We start from the raw sequence: 20,148 nt of genomic DNA, 5'->3' as shown, positions 1-20,148 counted from the left end.
AATAATTTAGAATTTTATGATGCTTTTTAGGATAGTGGCTGTGGAAATATGATTGAAGAATTTTGTGGTGCAGGACTTAGGTCAGTATTTAAGAACCTTTGGATCTATAGTATTCTGAGTCCAGAATTCTGAATACTTTTAGTCTCTAGTTTCTATTTCATCTTAATGCTGTCTCTTAAAGCTGGTTCTGTCTTGCACCTCCTGGTTCCTGTATAATGAACGCCCTGATAGCAAGCAGCTTGTGTGGCCAGGGCTGGAGCAGCATCCTGGGGAGAGTCCACACCTTCTGGGCATTGGTGGTGGCCTAGGACCTTCCACATGTGGTGAAGATGCCTGTCTTACCCATGGGCTCACCCTTCCAAAGCTTGCTCAGATCTTTAAAATATAAAACCAAGCATTCAACATATTAGATCTTACCCCAAGTGAAGAGTTATTGTCTACTTTAGAATTCTTTAATTTTTTAATGAGTTCCACCCATTGCCCTAGCAAAATAATAGCTAGTAACAGTTAGCTAGCGCTCACTGAGTGCTTGCCGAGTGCCAGGTGCAATACCTACCTGTAATTTTATTTTCTATCTTTCTGGGGGTGGTATTATGTTAATCCTCATTTAACAGATGAGGAAAGTAATGGACAGAGAGATTTAGTGCATAACTAGAGTGCCCAAGCTCATGCAACTAGTGGCCAGTGTAGATAATAGGAAAATTCACCACTGTTCCCTTTCATAATACATTTTTGTATTCTGGAATTCTAGTCAATCAGAATGTGAGCACTTACTAGGCCCTGGGGTTACAGTCCTCATGAGGCTTACATTCTAGTGGGGAGAGAGACAGGAAGCAGAAACACTGAATTGTATAGTGTGCAAGGTGGCAGGCAGTGCCCTGAAGAAAATGAAGAGGGAAGAGAGGTGTCAGGCAGGCCCTGCTTTGGTCGGGGTGGGGGCATCGAGAAAGCCTCTCTGATAAGGCGACATTTGAACAGAGACTGCAAGGATGTAATGGAGTGAGCAGCGTGAATATTTGTTCTAGGAGACAGTAAGTGCAAAGGCCCTGAGGCAGGAGCGTACTTTGGTGTGGAGAGTGGCACGGAGTGACCGGAGGGCAGTAAGCGTGGGGAGGCTGATAGAAGCTGAAAGTAGTGGGGAGCCAGTGGAAGGAGCCTACATGCTAAATCGGAGACGCTTACAAGACAGTTCCAGTTTAAGTATGCTTATCTCGAACTCTGTACTAGCCTGAAGGGCTGATGCCAGTCAAGCCCTACCTTGGGGATAATGACTCCAGCTTAGTTCCCGACTCCTGGCCACCGTGAAGGGCTCTTCACTGGGGGCCGCGGCTGTCCAGCCGAGACGCTGGCCTAGGTGAGGAGTAACTAGTGAAGAGCTCGTTCATGACCACCTGTGCCTCGGTCCCTTCTTGTCTCCACAGATGGGGAGCTAAGAGAATCTTCCACCGAGGAAGCGTCTAATCAGGGTAAGAGCGAGGCAGTGCCCTTGCCCTCTCGTTTTCTCTAATTCATCCCGTTCTCCCTGTGCCTGTGGTGTGAGAGGAGGATTCTGAGAGAGCTGTTGCTTCTGTGCCAGAAGATCAGCTAAAGACTTAATGTGCCAAAACGGGGTGCATGGAAACTTAAGAGTCGCTTTCAAGCTCGTTTTCATGCCTTTAGACCTACAGCGGGACTCACAAGCATGATGCATCATGTGGCACTGAATCCACTCGCGGAGATGTTGAATGTATGTTTAAAGCTCCTGTTGGTTGTGACGCTGGAGATGAGGGTTTGAGTGATTTACGCTGTGACTGACTTACGCCAATACATGTGTGACCATATCTTTTACAGTTGAAGAATGGGAGGGTAAAGAATTGCCCACAGATCATTTTAATTCAGGTGTGAACTGATGTTTTCCAAAATAGTCGCATTATTGCTGAGGGACCTGTACCTTTGAATTTTGTAATCTGGTCATATCTTATACATTTATTAAAACAATTTTTGTCTGAAAATGCCGGTCACATTCCTATAAGCAAAACTTTTTCTCTGTCATTTAGAATTTAATGACATCCAATCTCACTGTGAACACTGTAATGCTGAAAATGTAAGTATCTTTTAATTATGAAGGGATGATTCTTTAATTTGCTTTATTTAAGAAAACAGCATTTACTTATAGGTTATATATGTGCTTTTCCTCCAGAAACACAATGAACTAGTGACCCCCAGGCTCCTTTCCCGGGGACAGTTTTTGTAAGTAATTGTGAATGCAGAAGACATATCTTCAGTAATTTAACTTTCTACATAATTATAACCCCAAGTAGGGGAAACACAAAAAGCATAACTAACTTTACACATTTTATGTAATTACTTGGATTGTTTTCTTTGATAATGGTGCTGCTTCAAAATGTTATAGCGTTCCCTTAGTGCTTTTGAGTGAAATTAAAAACAAAAAATGAATTGAAAAAAAATAATTTTCAGAGGTCTTCTCCTAACCAAACATCAGGACTAAACAGGTGTTCTTATCTATCCAATGCAGACTGAAGGTGGACACAGAGGGAACTTACCAGTGCATGGAGACTGGTCTGATATTTGAGGTTAACAGAAAAGTTGACATCAAGTATTGCGTCCTGTCCTGGAGCAAATACGCGGACCTGGTTGTGAAGCCCTGGGTTGTCGGTGGACCCTTGTTTGATGTTAAATGTGACCCAACCTGCCTTACCTCCATTCATTTTCCACATTCCCTCTGCTTGGGTCGTAAGTACTCGTTTGCTAAAAGTTTAGTTGGTGTGTGCGTGTGCACATGTGTGAGAGTATGTGTGCAACCCATGCAATACCTGGAATACTGATTCACCTTCATGTGTTAACAGACTGCGATGCCAACATGACGTTCAAAGTCTTACATGTTAAAAGTACTGGGGCCTCGTTAGAATATACTGTGGACCATTCTGCAACCCATGTCAAATGGCACGTGAGCTCTCTTTCTCCTGTGGGACCCGTTATTCAAAGCGAAGAAACAGTATTCCACCACGGGGCTGTGATCCTGTACAAAGCCATCGACCATAACCCGTCCTTGTCTTTTCGAGTGTACATAGCAACCAATAATGAGTCCTTCATCAAGGTAAATCAATGAAAGTGAATACTAAGTGTCGAATACTTTGTGTTCAGACTTTACATGACATCTGGGTGGGTCCCGTCCCTGTTGATTTAAGCGTCACCCACAGAGGGTCTGATTTGGTACTCGCCCACAGAGGTCATCAGGTCAGTGCCTAGGTGCATGCCAGGTCCTCAGATCCATGGAGTACAGGTGTTTATACATGTAAACAGTGTCGTGAAGATAAGAGATAGGAAAATAGCGCTCCAGAGGTGGGGATGGCACAGACAGGCAGGCCTGGCCTTGGAGAGGGTTGCCTGGTGGGCAGCCTAGGCCATCTGTTCTCTACTCCTTGCTGCTCGACATGTGGTCTGGGGACCAGGGGACCAGGGGACATGGAGACCAGCAGTGGCTGGCTGACATTAGCAGGGAGTTCGTTAAAATGCAAAGTCTCAGCCCCACCCAGACCTGCAGACTCAGAGCCTGCACTGGTCCACATTCCCAGGTGATTGGGACGTTAGAGTTGGAGAAGCACCTGCTCTGGATACACTGGGGAGCCGTTTCAGGTCTTTGGGTCAAGTGTAGGGCGACTGAAGGTTTCTCCTTGGCCTAAAGCTCCGTCAGTAAGATGGATCTCTTAGGGTAACTCATTCCAGAGCAATTTTTTGGATAAAAATTGACCTTGGGTTCAACATTCTGGGTTTTGTAGCAGCAAATGTTCATGAAGTACCCAATGTGTTTAAGGTAGCGTGGCCTGAGGGGAGGAGTGTGGATATTCATAATGGAACCGGTTTTCCAGAACACAGAATAAGGCCATGATGTTTAGCCTATTTTCTGCCCTGTAGCTATAACAGAGAATTGAATCTCCTTTCGTAGGTTGACTCACTGTCAATACAGTTATAACGACTTAGAGGCGGATGGAGCACTGAAATATAGCAGATAAAGCAGTGACTCAAAATTATACTTTCAGATTCAAAATTAGGGTTTAACAGAATTGGAAAAAAATAAGCATTAGAGCTATAATAAAGTGTACTAATTTATGAGTTATAATTTGAGTTATAGAATTTATATCAAACTACCTACTCCCAGTGGTTTTAGGTTGTAATATTTCCATGCTTTAAAATATTATACTGATTTAAATTAGCAATATGTATTAAAGTATAAAAACTTGATTAAGTAATAGGTTCTTAGTTTCCTCCTAAGCAAGTGGAATATGCTTCCTGTAGTCTCCTTAAAGATAATACTTTCCGTTGGGAAAATAGTCTTTAAAATGGTATAAAAATAATCACATCTAAAGTATAATTAGTATAGCACAGGGCACTGTGCTCAGTGTTATGTGGCAGCCTGGACGGGAGGGAGTCTGAGGGAGAATGGATACATGTATATGTATGGCTGAGTCGCTTTGCTGTGCACCTGAAACTTTCACAACATTGTTAATCGGCTATACTCTAATATAAAATAAAAAGTTAAAAAAATGTATAATTAGCATTAGATTTGGAATAAGTACTATTATTTGATGAACTTTATATTTTTTTTAAAGTAAAATCAATTAATAGAGCGTTATTCCACACTTCCTGGGAAGCTGGGGTAGGGAGCTGATTGTATCAGCAAATGTAGAGAAGGATGCCACCAGAACAATGGGGAGTGTGGCATGCATAAGGCAGGATGTCCTTCCTGGCTGGTGTTTTATTTTTGCACCTTTCTTCTTGGGTTGATGTTTTTCCTACGTAGGAAGAGATTTCCTTGAACTCTGCCTCAGGAAACCTAAATTTCATGTTCGGCTGTACAGCTGCTTTACCAAGGGAGCTTGGGCCAAAGGTTACATTAACCTCTTGGGGGCATTTACATTACATGTAAAGCCAGTGTCCCCTCTAGGGCCATGTCAAAGGGATAGTTGTGAAAATAAGGATGGAAACAAGCTCCGAGTAGGCTGGAACCATGTACAGTAAAAGAGTTGCTTTCTGTTCACACGATGGGCATGTAGTTAGTAATACAGATGTGTAACGCTAGTGCTAATTTAATTTTCTCAGATTCTTCAGAAGCAGATTTTTTGGTGCCACACAGGGTATAAGTGTTGCTTTTGGCTGTAGTGCTTTCGCAGGAAGATGTTTGGCGATCTGGGTGCCGGAAGTGCAGATCACAGGCGACTCAGCCTCTGTGGCTTTTTTCCCTTGTGAGCACTGTGAAAGCTACTCTCCCGCTGTCGTTCTGTAGGAGGAAGTGAAGATAATACAGCTGGCACATGCACAGCCTGGCTCTTAGGTCTCTGACAGTTGTTGCTGATGGATTTCGAAACCAAAACCTATTTCCTCCTTCAGGATATTTCCAAGTCTGTAAAGCACTCCTCTAAGAAATTCATGAAAATCGACAAGCCTCCCGTTTGCCAGAAGTTGTTGCAGAATGGGAAGAAGTACAGGCTGATCAGTGATCCAGAAGCTGAAATCACCCCCGAGGTAGGTATTTTAAAAACCACCTTGGAGTAGTAGCAAGGATGTATATTTCTTAGATATGGTGTTTTGAAGATATTCAAAATAATGCATTTTGTTTTCCTTTTTTATTTCCCAGTTTCTAAGAAGGCAGTTGTTTTGCTAAACTTGTTGTTTATTCCAAAAATGCAGTTGAATTTCAGGATTTATCTGCAGTCATTGGAAAAATAGACTATCCAATCTCTTTCCCTTTAAAAAGGTTTTAAATGTTCTTGCATTTTTAAATTAAATTCTTCAAACAATGTTAGCAAGGGATATTGGGCTTTTCTTACTGGAAGGCATTTGAAAAATAGTTATGAGGACAAATTGTTGTTAGATTTGAACTATTCACTGTACGCACAATGACATTTGTAAGTGATCTTGGTTTCTCGGAAATGACTTAGTTTATTTTTAAAACTTATTTTCATTATGTGCTCTGAGCATATGCCACAGCTTCTCTAGTCTGCATGTCTGCATGGAAATTCCTTTTGTACACCTCCTTTTGTTTGTTTGTTTGTTGTACAGTTTATGAAAAGTTGAAAACATGTTTTGATTCCATTAAATTAAAATGTGAGCCAAGAGAGCTAATGGCAGTGGTCCATGTTGTACTGTTTTATTATATTATTAGGGGCCTCGTGCCCTGTAGAAGCAGTCAGGTTGGTCAGACAGTCTTCTATAACCTTCCTTCCTTTCCAGTTTCAAAGCGTCTCTCCACACCCTTTGAACCATTTGAGCCTTACAACAACATGGCTGAGGAAACTAATGTGCAAAGCAGGTGGGCGATCTGCACACACCTGGGCCTTGGAGGGCTCGCCCAGGGCCCCGACTGCCCTTGGCCTCTCAAGCCACTGTCCCCACACTGGGATCTGAGAGGCTGATTCTCAGCCCTTCTAAGCTGATCAGGCCCTGGCAGATGGTACATCAGAACAATCACGAGAAGCAAACGGCAACCTTGTCTGGGAAGTGGAATTAAATTAGAAGGGTGTGCTTAGAGCAGTGATTCTTGGCCTTTGCTGCATAGTGAAATTCCCTGAGGGGCTTTAAAAACATTCCGTGGCCTGGGTCCCACCTCCAGAGATGCTGACTTAATTGGTCTGGGAATGGCTGGGCATTGGGCTTATTAAAGCTCCCAAGGTGACTATAATGTGCTGCCACGTTTAAGAACCACTAGGAGAGGGAATAATACATGTTGAATGGATGGACGTGCCCAGCAAGACACCGAGGGGGTCCCAGGAGTTCATTCTTACAAAAGATGTTGATAGCTGGAGGGCTTTAAATAGCCTACGTTCTGTTAACCACATTTCTGGCCAATAAAATGGGGATAATCTCCCAGGATTGCTGTAAGGATCATACCAAGTAATGGTTTGGAAGCACTCTGAAAGTTACCAAACTGTGTAAGGTGTTCTTATTAGTTTTAGACGGTTAATGATTTGCTTAACTGACATTGATCAGTCAGCTTGAGATAAGAGCTAAGAATTAAAAAACAAATAAGTCACAGTCTTTTCCCTCAAAGTGAGAGAAATACTCCATTCATGAAAAGAAATAATTTTAACATAATGTGTTACTATAGAGATGGGTACGAAATGCAGTGGGTCTCCAGGAATGCTTTTCACATGGGTGATGTTTGTTCTGGGTTTGAAGGGTGAGGGATTCCCCGGAAGAGATGAGCTTTCCGAAGCTCTCCCGGAAGAGGGGCCGCTGGTGTCTAAGTGAGGGGGCGGGGATGTGCAGTTGGGCTGGAGGCCCCAGGATAGTTCTGGAGAAGCTGAACGTGGAGGGATTTAGGAGGAGTAGGGCCAGGAGAGGGCGCTGTCTCAGCTTTGTAGGCCCTGGTGACTGACCCTTAGAAGGTTGTGAAGATAATACTAGTGACTTGGAACGGAAAGGGTGGGGGACAGGTTAAGACCATTGGTTTGTGATGGTGATGCCCAGGGCAGGTCACTGATAGTTTTTAAAAGATGTATTTCTCCCGCCAGCCTTGCTAGCCAGCCTGGAGAGCAGCAGAGGAGGTGGAAGGCAGGAGGCAGTCTGTGTAGTGGTTAAGAGCTCACACTCTGGAGTCACGAGGTGTGGATTCAAATTCCAGTTCCGCCACTTCCTAGGTGTGGGCAAGTTCATACGCTTCTCTGGGATTCTTTATCCATAAAAGAGCGATACGAGGATTTGTTGGGGGACGGCGGTGTTCAATGAGGACACATGGACAAAACACTGCACGTAGTTCTATAAACGCGGAATCAACTGCAGATTGGAGAACGATCTAGGAAAAAGATGGTGAGGAGTTTAAAAGCACCTAGGATAGAGTGGCTGATGGGTGAGCACAGGTGCCATTTGGGAAAGATGAAACGTTGAAATCAGGAAAGGCTGAAAAGTTACACTTTAGAAAACTAGGGCCATGGGACTAGAAGCTTCAATGAGGTAGAAAAGCATTTTGGAGTAAGAGTAAGGAGGGATTAGAAGCAGGAGAGTGAGAGGATGTATGATTAAGGAGTGGGATTTCCAAGGTCAAAATTTCAGTGAGCATTCAAGCACTAACCCTTCTCATTGCCATTATTCCTTATCTGACATCTTATGTTGTTAATTAACGCAACCTTTAAATTTCAGAAAATCACGTTTGTTTGTTTTTTTAAAGGAAATTGAATTTGTGGATGGTTCACTTTTAAAATTGAAAAGTTATAGTGAAGTGTATTTGGAGCAACCAGTGGAGTTTAAATTACTTTTGGTTGAAATGGATTCCGAGGAAATTGTATGGAAAGCAAAACTGAGAGAGTGTGAGTGTTTTGTATCTTGAATTAAAACTCTGTTTGGGGGTTGAGGCGGGGCAGGTGGCCTGGGTGGAAAAGCAAATAGAGTAGTTGTCTGTCCCATCACTGTAATATTAAAACATTCGATTAAGAGAAACAGAGGCCCCAGCTCCTGGGCAGAAGTGCCGGCTCTCCTTCTCAGGCACCCACCGTCCAAATCCCCAGAGTCAGTGGGTGCACAGAGTCCATATTTGCTCTCATGTCTTTATACTCCAGAAACGAAACCCAGTCTAATCAGTTTGGAATTCTGTGCTAGTTTAAGCAGGAAGCTTTTCTATAGGTGTGACTCCTGTTCTCAATATTATACCCTTAAGTTAGCCAGTTTGAAACAGGCCCTTTTATCCAAACTACAGTTACTTAGCTGGGAAGAGTCCTAGTTGGGACTGTGTATTGGGGATTGTAGTATTTTTGCTCGGTATTCATTAATATGCTCAAATAAATGAACCTGAAAGATGATACTTTTTAACCACAGCCAATGCCACGGGAATAAAGGTATTTAACGTGTAGCAGCCTGAATGACAGATGTTCTTCTAGACTAAGCCTCTTGGCAATTTTAAAGGCCACTTTTTAAGACTTCTTTTTTTAAACTTACTTAATAATATTCTGCATTGTAAGATGGTTCTGGTCTCCATTATTTTGGCGGCCTAAGCTAACAATGAACTGAAATTGCCCATCACTATTAGGCATCTTCACTAAAGGAAGCTGCGGAAGGCCTGCCTGACACGTAGGCATCGGTTAGAGCAGGGGCTGAATTTCACATGGGGCAGGTGGTGTCGAATCACAGGTGAAGTGTCCAGAAAGAACCCCTCACGTACAGAATGATAATACATCTATGAGATTCTTTTACGTGGAGTACATACAAATACACTTAAAATTGAACGATGTTTATTTTTATGGCTTCCGTCTCCATATGGCACATGATGCCACTGTTCTATTTACAGTAGTTGTAGATTTAAAGAAATACGGAGCGAATGACATTTCACCTGGCAGATGGGTATGGCAGATATCATGACAGTGGTGTGTGGATGACTGAAGTCTGGGAAACACTTGTCCCGCAAGACGTGTTGGAAGGAGTACTTGTTATTTATCTCAAGAGTTCAAGCCCAGTGCATTTGCATACATACTAAGTTAAAACCCCAAACTCATATTTGAACTTGAGAGAGGTTGCCGAGACCCTGGGGTTTCAGGTGCTTTCATAAATCGATTGCTTTACTTCCAGTTTCAAAACCATTTTTTCCAATTGCTGCTTATTGTAATTTAACAGGTGACTGGGTTCAGCATGATCAGAACCCGAACATTTCGAAAAGCAGCACAAGTGGTAAGTGCTCGTCACTGGACGTTAAACTCGTCTATACCTTCCATCCACTAGGATTTTAATTCTGCTGTGCAAATACGGTAACGTTAAGGATCTGTTCAGTGTTCCATAACTCTTAATCATCGGAACGACCTTTGAATCCATTTTCAATTTGTTTCTATCTCAATGATGATTTCTTTTAAAAAGAACTCTAGTTTGAAGATGGGTAGATAATAAGGACCCTAAGGGAAAGCCAATGTTTTGTTGTTGTTTTTTAAAGGTAATAGGCGGCGAAAGATGAGTAGCAGCTTACCCGATGAGGTGGTCTATGATAAAAGAATGAAGCAGATTGGCACTTCAGGTTTGTAAAAACGTCATCTGTGGCTGAGTCGTTTTCCCTCGTCTTCCCCATTGACTTTCATGCAACACATGTGCTTTTTGGGTCAGTCCTCCTGGAGCCACCTCCTAGGTGTGCGTGCCCTCCCAGATGCTTTCCCCCTGTGTCCCAGCTCCTTAGGGCTGGACAAGGGTCCTTCTTGGTCTGCCCCAGCTTACTTTTCCAGCTTGACTGCACACTCCTCCCCTTCCCTCGGTGAAAGTAGAATGGAGGGCCAGGGGAAGCTCCTGCAGCCCGTAGGGACAGGGGCCGTGGCCTGTCCGTCTGTGCCATTTCCCATAACACTGAGCCTGCAGCCTTTTATGTAGAAGACAGTGAATGTTCATTGAAAGAGTAAATAGTGAATGTCCATGTGTGCACTCACTGGCCTCAAAGTTATTAGCTACTTTTGGGGGAAGGAGCCGCCAGCTCAGTTATTGGAGACAAAAGTCAACTTAATTTCTTCCAATTAAATGGCAGAGACCAAGGCTTGATCGTTGTGAAAATACAGTAGAGATTTAAACATTTAAAAACAATACTCCAAGGAGCCAGAAGATGGAGTATGTACCTCAAAATTCAAGTCCAGCCAGAATTCACAAATTTAAGTGAAAATACCCAGACTCAAATTATATGAGACAAGATCTCAAGGCTTTGGGGGCCTCATGTAACTCCCCAGATTAACCCTTTCATCAAAATACCTTTTATTCTACCACTGTAAGAAGGTACGAATCTCTAAAAGCAGATAAACTCTCTATAGATTAAAATAAGCCATTCTTCACATGCTAGAGCAGGAGGTTGTGAGGATGCCATGTCTGATTTTACTGTATGTCACTAGAGAAAAGTTTATTGTTTCTATTTAATGAACATCAAAATGAGGCTCTGGAGTTATTTTAAAAACTAACCAAATTGGGATACAATATTTTTCCAGTTTTATCGAGATATAATTGACAAAATTGTGTATACTTAAAGTGCACAATGGGATGTTTTGATGTATGCATATATTGTGAAATATTTACCAATCAAGTTAATTAGCACATCTATCATCTCACACAGCCTTTTTTTTTTTTTTTTTTGGTGGTAGTGAGAATGCATAAGACCTACTCTCTTAGCAAATTTCAAGTGTACAGCACAGTATTAATTAACTATAGTCACCATGCTGTGTATTAGATCCTCAGAACTTACTCATTTATAACTGAATGGGAAACAATTTTATATTAAATTGATATATAGGGAAAGTTTTTTTCTTGCAATTATTTGGCTATTTAAAATTAGCTCCAACAGCAAGTAACTAGAAATAGAATTAAAATGATCAAATACTACCTAGAAATTAAGATTTCCAACCTTTTTAGAGATGACAATGTAGTAGCGAATAAATTAATAAGATTTACTTTTTTAAAAAAAATTTTTTATTTTGTATTGGAGTACAGCCGATGAACAATGTTGTGATAGTTTCAGGTGCACAGCAGAGGGGCTCAGCCATACATATACATGTATCCGTTCTCCCCCAAACTCCCCTCCCATTCAGGCTGCCACATAACATTTTGGGGGCTTTGGGGATGGTCCTGAGAACTTACTTTTTTGACAGATCCCATGTATCAGGAGACCACTATGGGGCAGGGGCCATCCTTCAGAACCCATTCTTCAGTCTAGAACGTTAGAGAGGAAACTGAAGTGCGTTAGGGTCCAATACAAACGTTAGGTTCACTTTAACAGATTGGCTGTAGATGAGTGAAAGCGTCACGGTCCTGGAGGAGGGGCAGGAAGGATTCTTCCTCCCTCTTATTCCTTTCTGATGTCACCTCCAGTGTTTGTAAGGCCTTGAGGATCCTTAACCGAGACTCCGTACCCCATGAGCTTTGCTGCACCGTAGCTTAACCAGCTGAAAAGTGGGAATGTAGAAAATCCACCTTACTGCTAGGGCTGATATGTTCTATGGGGCCAGTGGTTTCCACTGGCAAACATATCCCCTTCCAAGATTATGACACTGTTTCTTAGTGAGCAACAGATATTACAGATACCGTCCCTTGGCTTTTCTGTGGAATGTGCTCTTTCCCCTAATGCCAGGAGATGGTGGAATGGAGACTGCAATTCATATCTCTTGCTGTTCTCTTTATTGACCACTAAAGGTAGCATTTTGTATGTGGTGTTAACACTTAGATGAAGTTGCAGAGCTGGGCAAGGGCAAAAGCTGTATATGTTTCTTTTTGAGCCACATAAATTATTTTTGGTGCCTGATTTTTTTTTTTTTTAACTCCAACCTAATTTGTGCTGCTTTATAAAACAATTTCATTCCCTGAATTATTGAATTATCATGTGAGCATTATACCCCAGTTTAATGTTGTATGAAATTGTTTCCTTTGGTCCTTAAAATAGTTGGGAAAGCAGGGATTTTTTTTGACACTTAAATAAATAAATAAATAAATAAATATATATATATTTTTTTTCTGTATGTGGGCCCCTCACTGTTGTGGCCTCTCCCGTTGTGGAGCACAGGCTCCGGACGCGCAGGCTCAGCGGCCATGGCTCATGGGCCCAGCCGTTCCGCGGCATGTGGGATCTTCCCGGACCGGGGCACGAACCCGTGTCCCCTGCATTGGCAGGCAGACTCTCAAGCACTGCACCACCAGGGAAGCCCGACACTTAAATATATTTTAAAAGCAGTTATTAAAGTTTCTAATCATGGTTTCTTTTTTTATATAAAGAGAATACATTTTCATTGTAAATGGCTATAAATGAAGTGTTTAGAGGAACAACTGAATTCTTCATGTGCTTTTAGATGGAGTGAAGACTAAAACCTTGTTAACAGACACTCAGTTGATTAACCTTGCTGAGAAGTTGGGAAAGGAGTGGGTAAAGATTGCCATTGCCAACCTGAAGCTGAAGATTAGCGACATTGATGCTATCCTGGAGAAGAAAGAAGATGTCACGATCAATAAGTTTAGGATGCTGAAGAAGTGGCAAGAAAAGGAGCAGAGCAATGCCACAGCTCAGAATTTATGGAACTGCTTGAAAAACATCAATTCAGTTGAAGTCCAAGATGTGCTGAAAGGTAAGCAGGAAGTTATCTTAGTCATTTACTTGAAATCAAGCTGTGTCTTTGCAAATAGCAAATTTCTATTATAGAATGTGTTGCTTGTGTATTTATAAGCTCGGGTTTAGAGAACTATGCAAATGCTGTAGCAGTCAGCATGTGGGCTGCCATAATCTAAGTAAAGGTGACTTGTGTATGCAGTCAGAGGAAGCGTTCAAATCCCATCTCAAGTGCTGGCTAGGTTTGTGACTAGGCAAAAAACTTTTTTTTATTGAAGTATAGTTGATATATAATATTATATGTCACAGGTGTGCAATATAGTGATTCACAGATTTTACAGGTTATACTCATTTGTAGTTATAAACTACTGGCTGTATTCCCTGTGTTGTATGATATATCCATGACTAAGCAAATTCCTTACCTGACTTTAAACCTCTATGTTCCCATCTGTCAAATGGATGCAAAACCCCAGTGTCCTGGGTCTGGTGTGATAACGAAAAGAGGTACTGCTTGTAAAGCTCCAGGCAGGTAGTGAGGCTCAGGCAGGGACCTGACTGGTAGCATTCATTGATCCTTCTAGGCCTTCTGTGGTGCTGAAGCAGTGCTCCAGGAGGCCACTGTGTGGCACTAGTCAACCTCCAGCAGCAAAGAAGGGAAGGGAAAGAGCAGAACCCAAGAGAGAGCTAAAGGGAGTTGTTTCTGGTCTCAATCCAGAAAACCACAGGGTTCCTTCCTTTGTTTTAAGCACTTCTTTTTTTGTGGCTTGACTTACTTATTAGCACATTGTTAGAATCAAGGTCAAACCAATTCACAGCTTTGATTATTATATATTGTTACCATGATTAACAAATGTGGTGTTACTCCTCAGAAGCCTCAGCAAATCAGAGAGAGGTTTTTATTTGGAATTCTATTTGGACTTTTTATTCCTTAAAGAATGTAAAAGTGTGTCAGCTCCCCAGAAGCTTATATGAAAAGTAAAAGTCTGGGGCGGCCAACTCTCAGGATGCTGTCAGGTGTGGTGGGCAAGCTTTCTGAACTCCCCCACCATTGTTTGGATGCAAAAGCTGCAAGCAGATAGAAGAGCCAGTTTTTCAGTATCAAATTTTTCATTCTTTTTCTTGGGTATGTTGAAATTATGTAAGTCACTGAGGCCCACATGTGGAAATCTACTTATTTGCATTTAGGCACTTCTGCCTCTTGAAGGTCTGGCCTCTGTGCCGTGATAAGGAAATAATCACAACCTTTTCCATCAAAGGAAGGCTTGGAACTCTGACTATCTCACAAATCCTGTAGAATGGGTTGTTATTTTTTGTTTTCTTTTTCTCTGCTGTTGACCTCACTAGACACTTGACTTGCTGACAAGGGTTTGTGACATTTTTTAGCAGTGAAGGGGATCGTAAAAGCTTCTTAGTCCATTCCCCTCGTTAAATAGGAGAAAAATCTTCTGTGAGTTAAAAACAAACAAACAAAAAGCCAGAGATTTACCAGTGTTTTATGCCCTCATGTAGCCAAAATGTCTGGCTAATTGGCTGAATTTTGTTTTTTTATCGGGACGTTTTAGTATCTTATAACTACAACCTTAAAAAGTTGTACTGGTTTATCTTCAGCTCAGGAAAACCCAGCCACGCCCAGGAATTCTTTTTTGAAATGGACAAGTGACTTTCTTTAAAAGCACGTGCCCTTTCCCCCTGCAACAATGAATCTCTGAACTCATTTCTCTATTTTGTTAGGTTTCTTACAGGAAACGTGAAGTTTGGAAGATGAGCTGGAAAAGGAAGCTTCAGGAACTTTTACCTGCAAAGACCCTCGCCGTGGTAATTGGGTGTGGACTCTGGAATCTAGAGCTGCACAGCCTGTGGAAGCAGCTCCTTTCACAGGCTGCCCACAGCTCACATTATTCAGGGGCAAAGGGAATGAAAGATTTGGAAACCCTGAGGAAGAAAAAAACCTCTGCAATATCAAGATTTTTTTTTTTTTTTTGTACCTCCCACTCACACCTTCCCACCCGCTTCCCCACCCAAACAAATACACTTGCAAAGGGTGCTTAAAATGACGCAACGCAGTCAGGTGAGAAGTGCGATAGTTTTCCTTTTGGAGTCTGTGAACTATGAAATATATATCAAGTGTTTGAAACATTTTTAGCAGTTAAGTGTTGGAGTACTTAAATGGCACAATTTCGTTTAGCTTTTTTCCTAATGACATTAATAATAAAGAGAGGTTCCTGTTCTTTTAGCTCCCACGCAGTCAGACACTTATGTGCCTCCAGGTACAATATGTCTTTTTATGTGGGGTGTGATTTCCATGTCTCACATTACTAACCAATCTGGCTAGTGGTCTGTTAAAGCATTAAACCAATCATGTTACCTGGTCCTAGGGTGATTAGAAAGGAATGTAATCCTCTCCCCGTCAGTGTTGGTGCAAACCCTCAGAGGTGATTGCCTCATCTCACTGGGCAAGTTCTGCTGGGTCTATCTTCAGAGTCCCTGCAGGTTCATCAACCTTCTGAAATCACGAGGCCAAACACTACATTTCTTGACTTTGGCCCCTGGGTCATTTACTTTGGGGAGGGTTGGCGGGTGGGGAGCACAGGAATGCCACTCAGAAATAGCCTTAGCCAGGACCAAGGGAAAACTGTCATCTCTTCTCAAAGAGGACTTGCCCCAGGGAATCATGGGCCATATTGGCTCTTGTTAATGGGTGAAATCTTTTTTTTTTTTTGGTATGTATAGATACTGTCACTCTCCCAGAATTATGCATGTGGTGATTAACATTTTGGATATGTTAACTTATTTGAAGAAACTATAAATTACTATTAGTCTCCTGAAGACATTAGCTGGAGAGTAAAATTCAATCTCAATGAATTAGAGAAACACACTTTAACTATAGCTTTGCCTGTGAAGAACAAATTGACTTTATAGGAAAGAACGTATTTCTAATGGTCAGGGATTCTGTGGAATTCAAATCAATGTCACTTTATGAGTTTTTTTTTAAATTGTTCTATATATTATAGGAAACACATGGAGTTTTAACCTTCAGAAGTGTAAAATACTTAAAGGACTTGAATGTTTTAAACGTTTATTATTTTTTATAAGTTGTTTTCCAAAGAAAAGCATAATTTCAGAAGTGCTTTGTATATAAGCTGCTTTCCTAACAATTTCCAACCTTTTTCCTACTATGGATAAAGGGAAGAACAATAAATCTGCATTTGTACAGTGCTAATATGTCTTCTTTGTATTATTATTTACTGACACATTACCTTTTTTTTTTTTTTTTTGGCGGTACACGGGCGTCTCACTGTTGTGGCCTCTCCCATTGCGGAGCACAGGCTCCGGACGCGCAGGCTCAGCGGCCATGGCTCACGGGCCAACCGCTCCATGGCATGTGGAATCCTCCCAGACCAGGGCACGAACCCGTGTCCCCTGCATCGGCAGGCAGACTCTCAACACTGCACCACCAGGGAAGCCCGACACATTACTTTTTAAAGCATCATATTCCTTGGTTACTATTATCTTGGCTGTTTGGGCGTTAGTTGGTTTTGCTCCCAGCCCCAGTTCTTGGACTGAGGCCGAGTGAGTGTAAGCCAGGGTAAACTAACCCAGGAGTTTGCACAGATTCAGGAGAACCTGCACATCCCCTAACCCTTCTCACTCCAGGAATGACTTAGAGTGTGTCTCCCTGCCGCCCCGTGGATGGGGAGGTATGTTTTTATGTAAAACCAGGCGGATTCATAATTAGTTCCTTACTTGTGCATCTCTGTTAACAGGATTTTTCTGCATATTGGGGGCACGTATTGTTATTTTTTTGGATTGCTTTAGGGGACAACCTTTCTTCCCTGCTTCATCATGTGGAAGTGTGTTTCCACTCCATTTTCTAAAGAGGCCAGTGTATTTGCCGATATTTAAGAGTGCTCTCACGAGGACAGTGGTTTTCAGCGGTTGGCCCAGCCTGTTGCGGTTGCTGGAAGTCCTTCTTGGGTTGAAGCAGCGCACTGTTTGCTGAAGGTGGGGATTCCAGACTGCTTGGGAATGCATCTTTTCCAGCCCACATTCCAGGGCTTGAGCATGTCTGTTAATGGCTCTGTGGCTGCTGGTACTAAAACAGAGGCCCTGGGGTTGAATTCTGAGTGCAGAGTTCTGAAGTTCTTCCTGCTTTTGTAACTGGGACTTCCAGCCTTGAGCCTCCAGAGGATTTAATATCCAATTTATTCCAATCGTGATGTAAATTTCCGGTTAAACACCCTGTAGTTAGGCTGCTATCTTTATTCTGCAGAAGTACATTCTTGCCGTCTGCTGTAACCTTTGGCACGAGTTTCATTTTTAGAAGGGGGTCTGATCTATGCATTTATAGCAGTGTTTTATTTTCAAGCAAGTTGAGAAATCTAAAAGGTGGTTTTGGGACTTATAAAAACTGAACTGCGGGGAGGGGCTTGGCTGAGTTCTGTTCTTTCTTTAGCTGTAGGAGCCTTTTGTGAAAGGAAATCTCACCTGGAACCTGCATTGGTAAAGCGTTCAGAAGTGGAGCTGCTCTGCTGGGGGGTTTCTGGGGGCTGATGAGGGGTCATCGAGGCACCCTGCTGGACCCCTGACCCACTCGTGTCGGGGGCAGCGTGGGAACCAGCTGATAAGATGACTGCTTGGGTCTCTGGGAGCTGTCGTCCAGGAGTTTGTATCTACGATGTCTGCAACGGGAGGTAAACCCCTTTCCAGTTCACCAGTGACGGATGTTTGGGCGGCACCTTGCTCCTGAAGGGATCGCATGATGCCAAACCATAGACATGTAAATTATTTAAGTCAACAGGCTTGTGGAGACCTTCCAGCCTTCCTTTCCCTCTGCAATGATGACAGCAGATGACAGCTGATGCTCCATCAGCCTGTGTTCCAGAAGAGAACCGTGAGAGCAGAGCCCCCAGCTGATGAGCAATGAGCATGTACCTCCAGCAAGAAATAAACCTTTGTTTTAGGCCAAAAAACCAAAAACAATGAATGAATTGTTAATGAATGTGGGGTTTTCCCCCGTTCCAAGCATGTATAATGGTTTTGAGCCGAGCAAGCACGCGCATTTTACAATTTTTAACTTTTTTTTTGTAATTGGGAATAATTTGATTTTTAAAGACTAAAGGCTTTCTTATGTATTCCTAGATTAGGAAAAGAAATGAGAAACGTGTGGAAACCCATGAAGATTTGCCTTTCTCTACCATCTTTGAGTGCTGGGCCCTGAGTACACAAATACTTGAATAACATGACATCTCCTGTACTTGAAGCTCTCACAGTGTAGTGAGGGAGAGGGGAGAAGCATAAGGAACTATGATGCTGTCTGCATGGTTACGATGAGTTACTGTGTGACCTTAATATGAGAAGCAAAGGATACTGGGGTTGTGTGCATAGGCCAGAGCCAGGCCGCCTGGGCTCAGATCCCAGCATCTGCCACTTACCCTGTAAGTGTCTATGGCCTCTTGGTTTAGTTTCCTCAGCTATAAAAAGGGGAAGGTAAGAGCACCTCCTCCTAGGGATTTTGGGAGGATTCTGTGCATTTGTGGTAAACACTTGTAGAAACATGCCTGGCACTTAGGAAGCACGGAGTAAGCGTTTGTTCCTATTGCTTCTGAAAAAGGTTACGTGAGTGTATTGTCTCTGATGTTACATTGATGTCATAATTTATACTCATAATTTTAATATACTCAATGATACATACATGCAACTAAAGTTTTTGACTTGTTCTGACCAAATACATTTCAACCGAAAAGTTGATACAATTCAGTTTTTGGAAAATTGTCATGGGGTTTTTTCTTTTTTTTTTAACATCTTTATTGGAGTAAAATTGCTTTACAATGGTGTGTTAGTTTCTGCTTTATAACAAAGTGAATCAGCTATACGTATACATATATCCCCATATCTCCTACCTCTTGTGTCTCCCCCCATCCCACCCTCCCTATCCCACCCCTCTAGGTGGTCACAAAGCACCGAGCTGATCTCCCTGTGCTATGCGGCTGCTTCCCACTAGCTAGCTATTTTACGTTTGGTAGTGTATATATGTCCATGCCTCTCTCTCACTTTGTCACAGCTTACCCTTCCCCCTCCCCATATCCTCGAGTCCATTCTCTAGTAGGTCTGTGTCTTTATTCCCATCTTGCCCCTTGGTTCTTCAGGACCTTTTTTTTTTTTTTCTTAGATTCCATATATATGTGTTAGCATACAGTATTTGTTTTTCTCTTTCTGACTTACTTAAAAGTTTTCTCAGCTCAGACTACTACAACAAAAAACTGCAGACTGGGCGGCTTAAACAACAGACGTGTGTTTCTCACAGTTCTTGAAGTTGGGAGGTCCAAGATGAGGGTGCTGGTGGATTTGGTGTCTGGTGAGAGCTATCCCTGGTTTGCAGCAGGCCACCTGTCACTGTGTCGTCACATGGAGGTTGGGGGGAGATCTCTCCAAGTCTCTTATAAGGGCACTAATCCCACTATGAGGGCTCCATGCTTATGACCTAACCTCCTAAAGGCCCTGTCTCCTAATACCATCACACTGGGGATCAGGGCTTCAACATACGAATTTTAAGGGAACACAAATGTTCAGTCCACAGCGATATTGTAGGTGCACTCTGCCTTAAACTAGGAAGCCACAGTTACGCTAGCTAAAACCAAATGTTTTGTCCTTAAACAAGGACAACAACCGCATGGCCCAGGGTGACATGGCCAGTGGGACTCACGGTCTCTGTCTGTGCTGGCTTCAGACAAAGCTGGTTTTCTCCCCTCCCATGTTTTCTTTCCTCCTTAAGGTGTCTAAGGCCCTTGTGCATCTCTTGAGTTTTCCCAAACCCACCTTTGGATGTCTGGCCAGACCACTCCCCAGAACTGACCCCTTTCCCCAAAGCTCTTGGCTCTCAGTAGGGCAGCTGTCAGCTGTTTTTTATGTTAATTCTCTGATTCAGTCATTTTTACGTGTGAGAAACACTTAAACTGTTTATTTTCTTTTTTAAAAAGTAATTTGTTATCAAATGTCTCTAGTAGTCTAGGTCTGGGGCCTGTTTTTAGGGGGGACCTCGGTCTCACCAAGTTACTTTGCTCCCACCCTCTGTTCTGGAAAGGCAGGACCCTGCTTTTTTTGCTGTCGTGTCT

The 20,148-nt window shown here is 42.5% G+C and overlaps 1 protein-coding gene across 2 annotated transcripts in view; it reads left to right on the top strand.

The window, feature by feature from the left end:
* Window positions 1-16,252, top strand: part of LOC137224858 (NACHT, LRR and PYD domains-containing protein 1b allele 3-like) — a 37,211-nt gene extending 20,959 nt beyond the window's left edge. For both annotated transcript variants that reach the window (XM_067737883.1, XM_067737884.1), the window contains exons 6-16: window positions 1,422-1,466; window positions 2,037-2,083; window positions 2,180-2,229; window positions 2,516-2,733; window positions 2,847-3,097; window positions 5,389-5,523; window positions 8,165-8,303; window positions 9,601-9,654; window positions 9,911-9,991; window positions 12,783-13,055; window positions 14,768-16,252. In XM_067737883.1, coding sequence (XP_067593984.1) covers window positions 1,422-1,466; window positions 2,037-2,083; window positions 2,180-2,229; window positions 2,516-2,733; window positions 2,847-3,097; window positions 5,389-5,523; window positions 8,165-8,303; window positions 9,601-9,654; window positions 9,911-9,991; window positions 12,783-13,055; window positions 14,768-14,787 — 1,313 coding nt within the window. In that variant the 3' untranslated portion in view covers window positions 14,788-16,252. The remainder of the gene's footprint in view (window positions 1-1,421; window positions 1,467-2,036; window positions 2,084-2,179; window positions 2,230-2,515; window positions 2,734-2,846; window positions 3,098-5,388; window positions 5,524-8,164; window positions 8,304-9,600; window positions 9,655-9,910; window positions 9,992-12,782; window positions 13,056-14,767) is intronic.
* Window positions 16,253-20,148: the final 3,896 nt, after the last annotated feature.

The sequence above is a fragment of the Pseudorca crassidens genome, chromosome 5 (assembly GCF_039906515.1).
Source record: "Pseudorca crassidens isolate mPseCra1 chromosome 5, mPseCra1.hap1, whole genome shotgun sequence".
Lineage (NCBI taxonomy): Eukaryota > Metazoa > Chordata > Mammalia > Artiodactyla > Delphinidae > Pseudorca > Pseudorca crassidens.
This window is presented reverse-complemented; position numbering and strand designations above follow the sequence as displayed.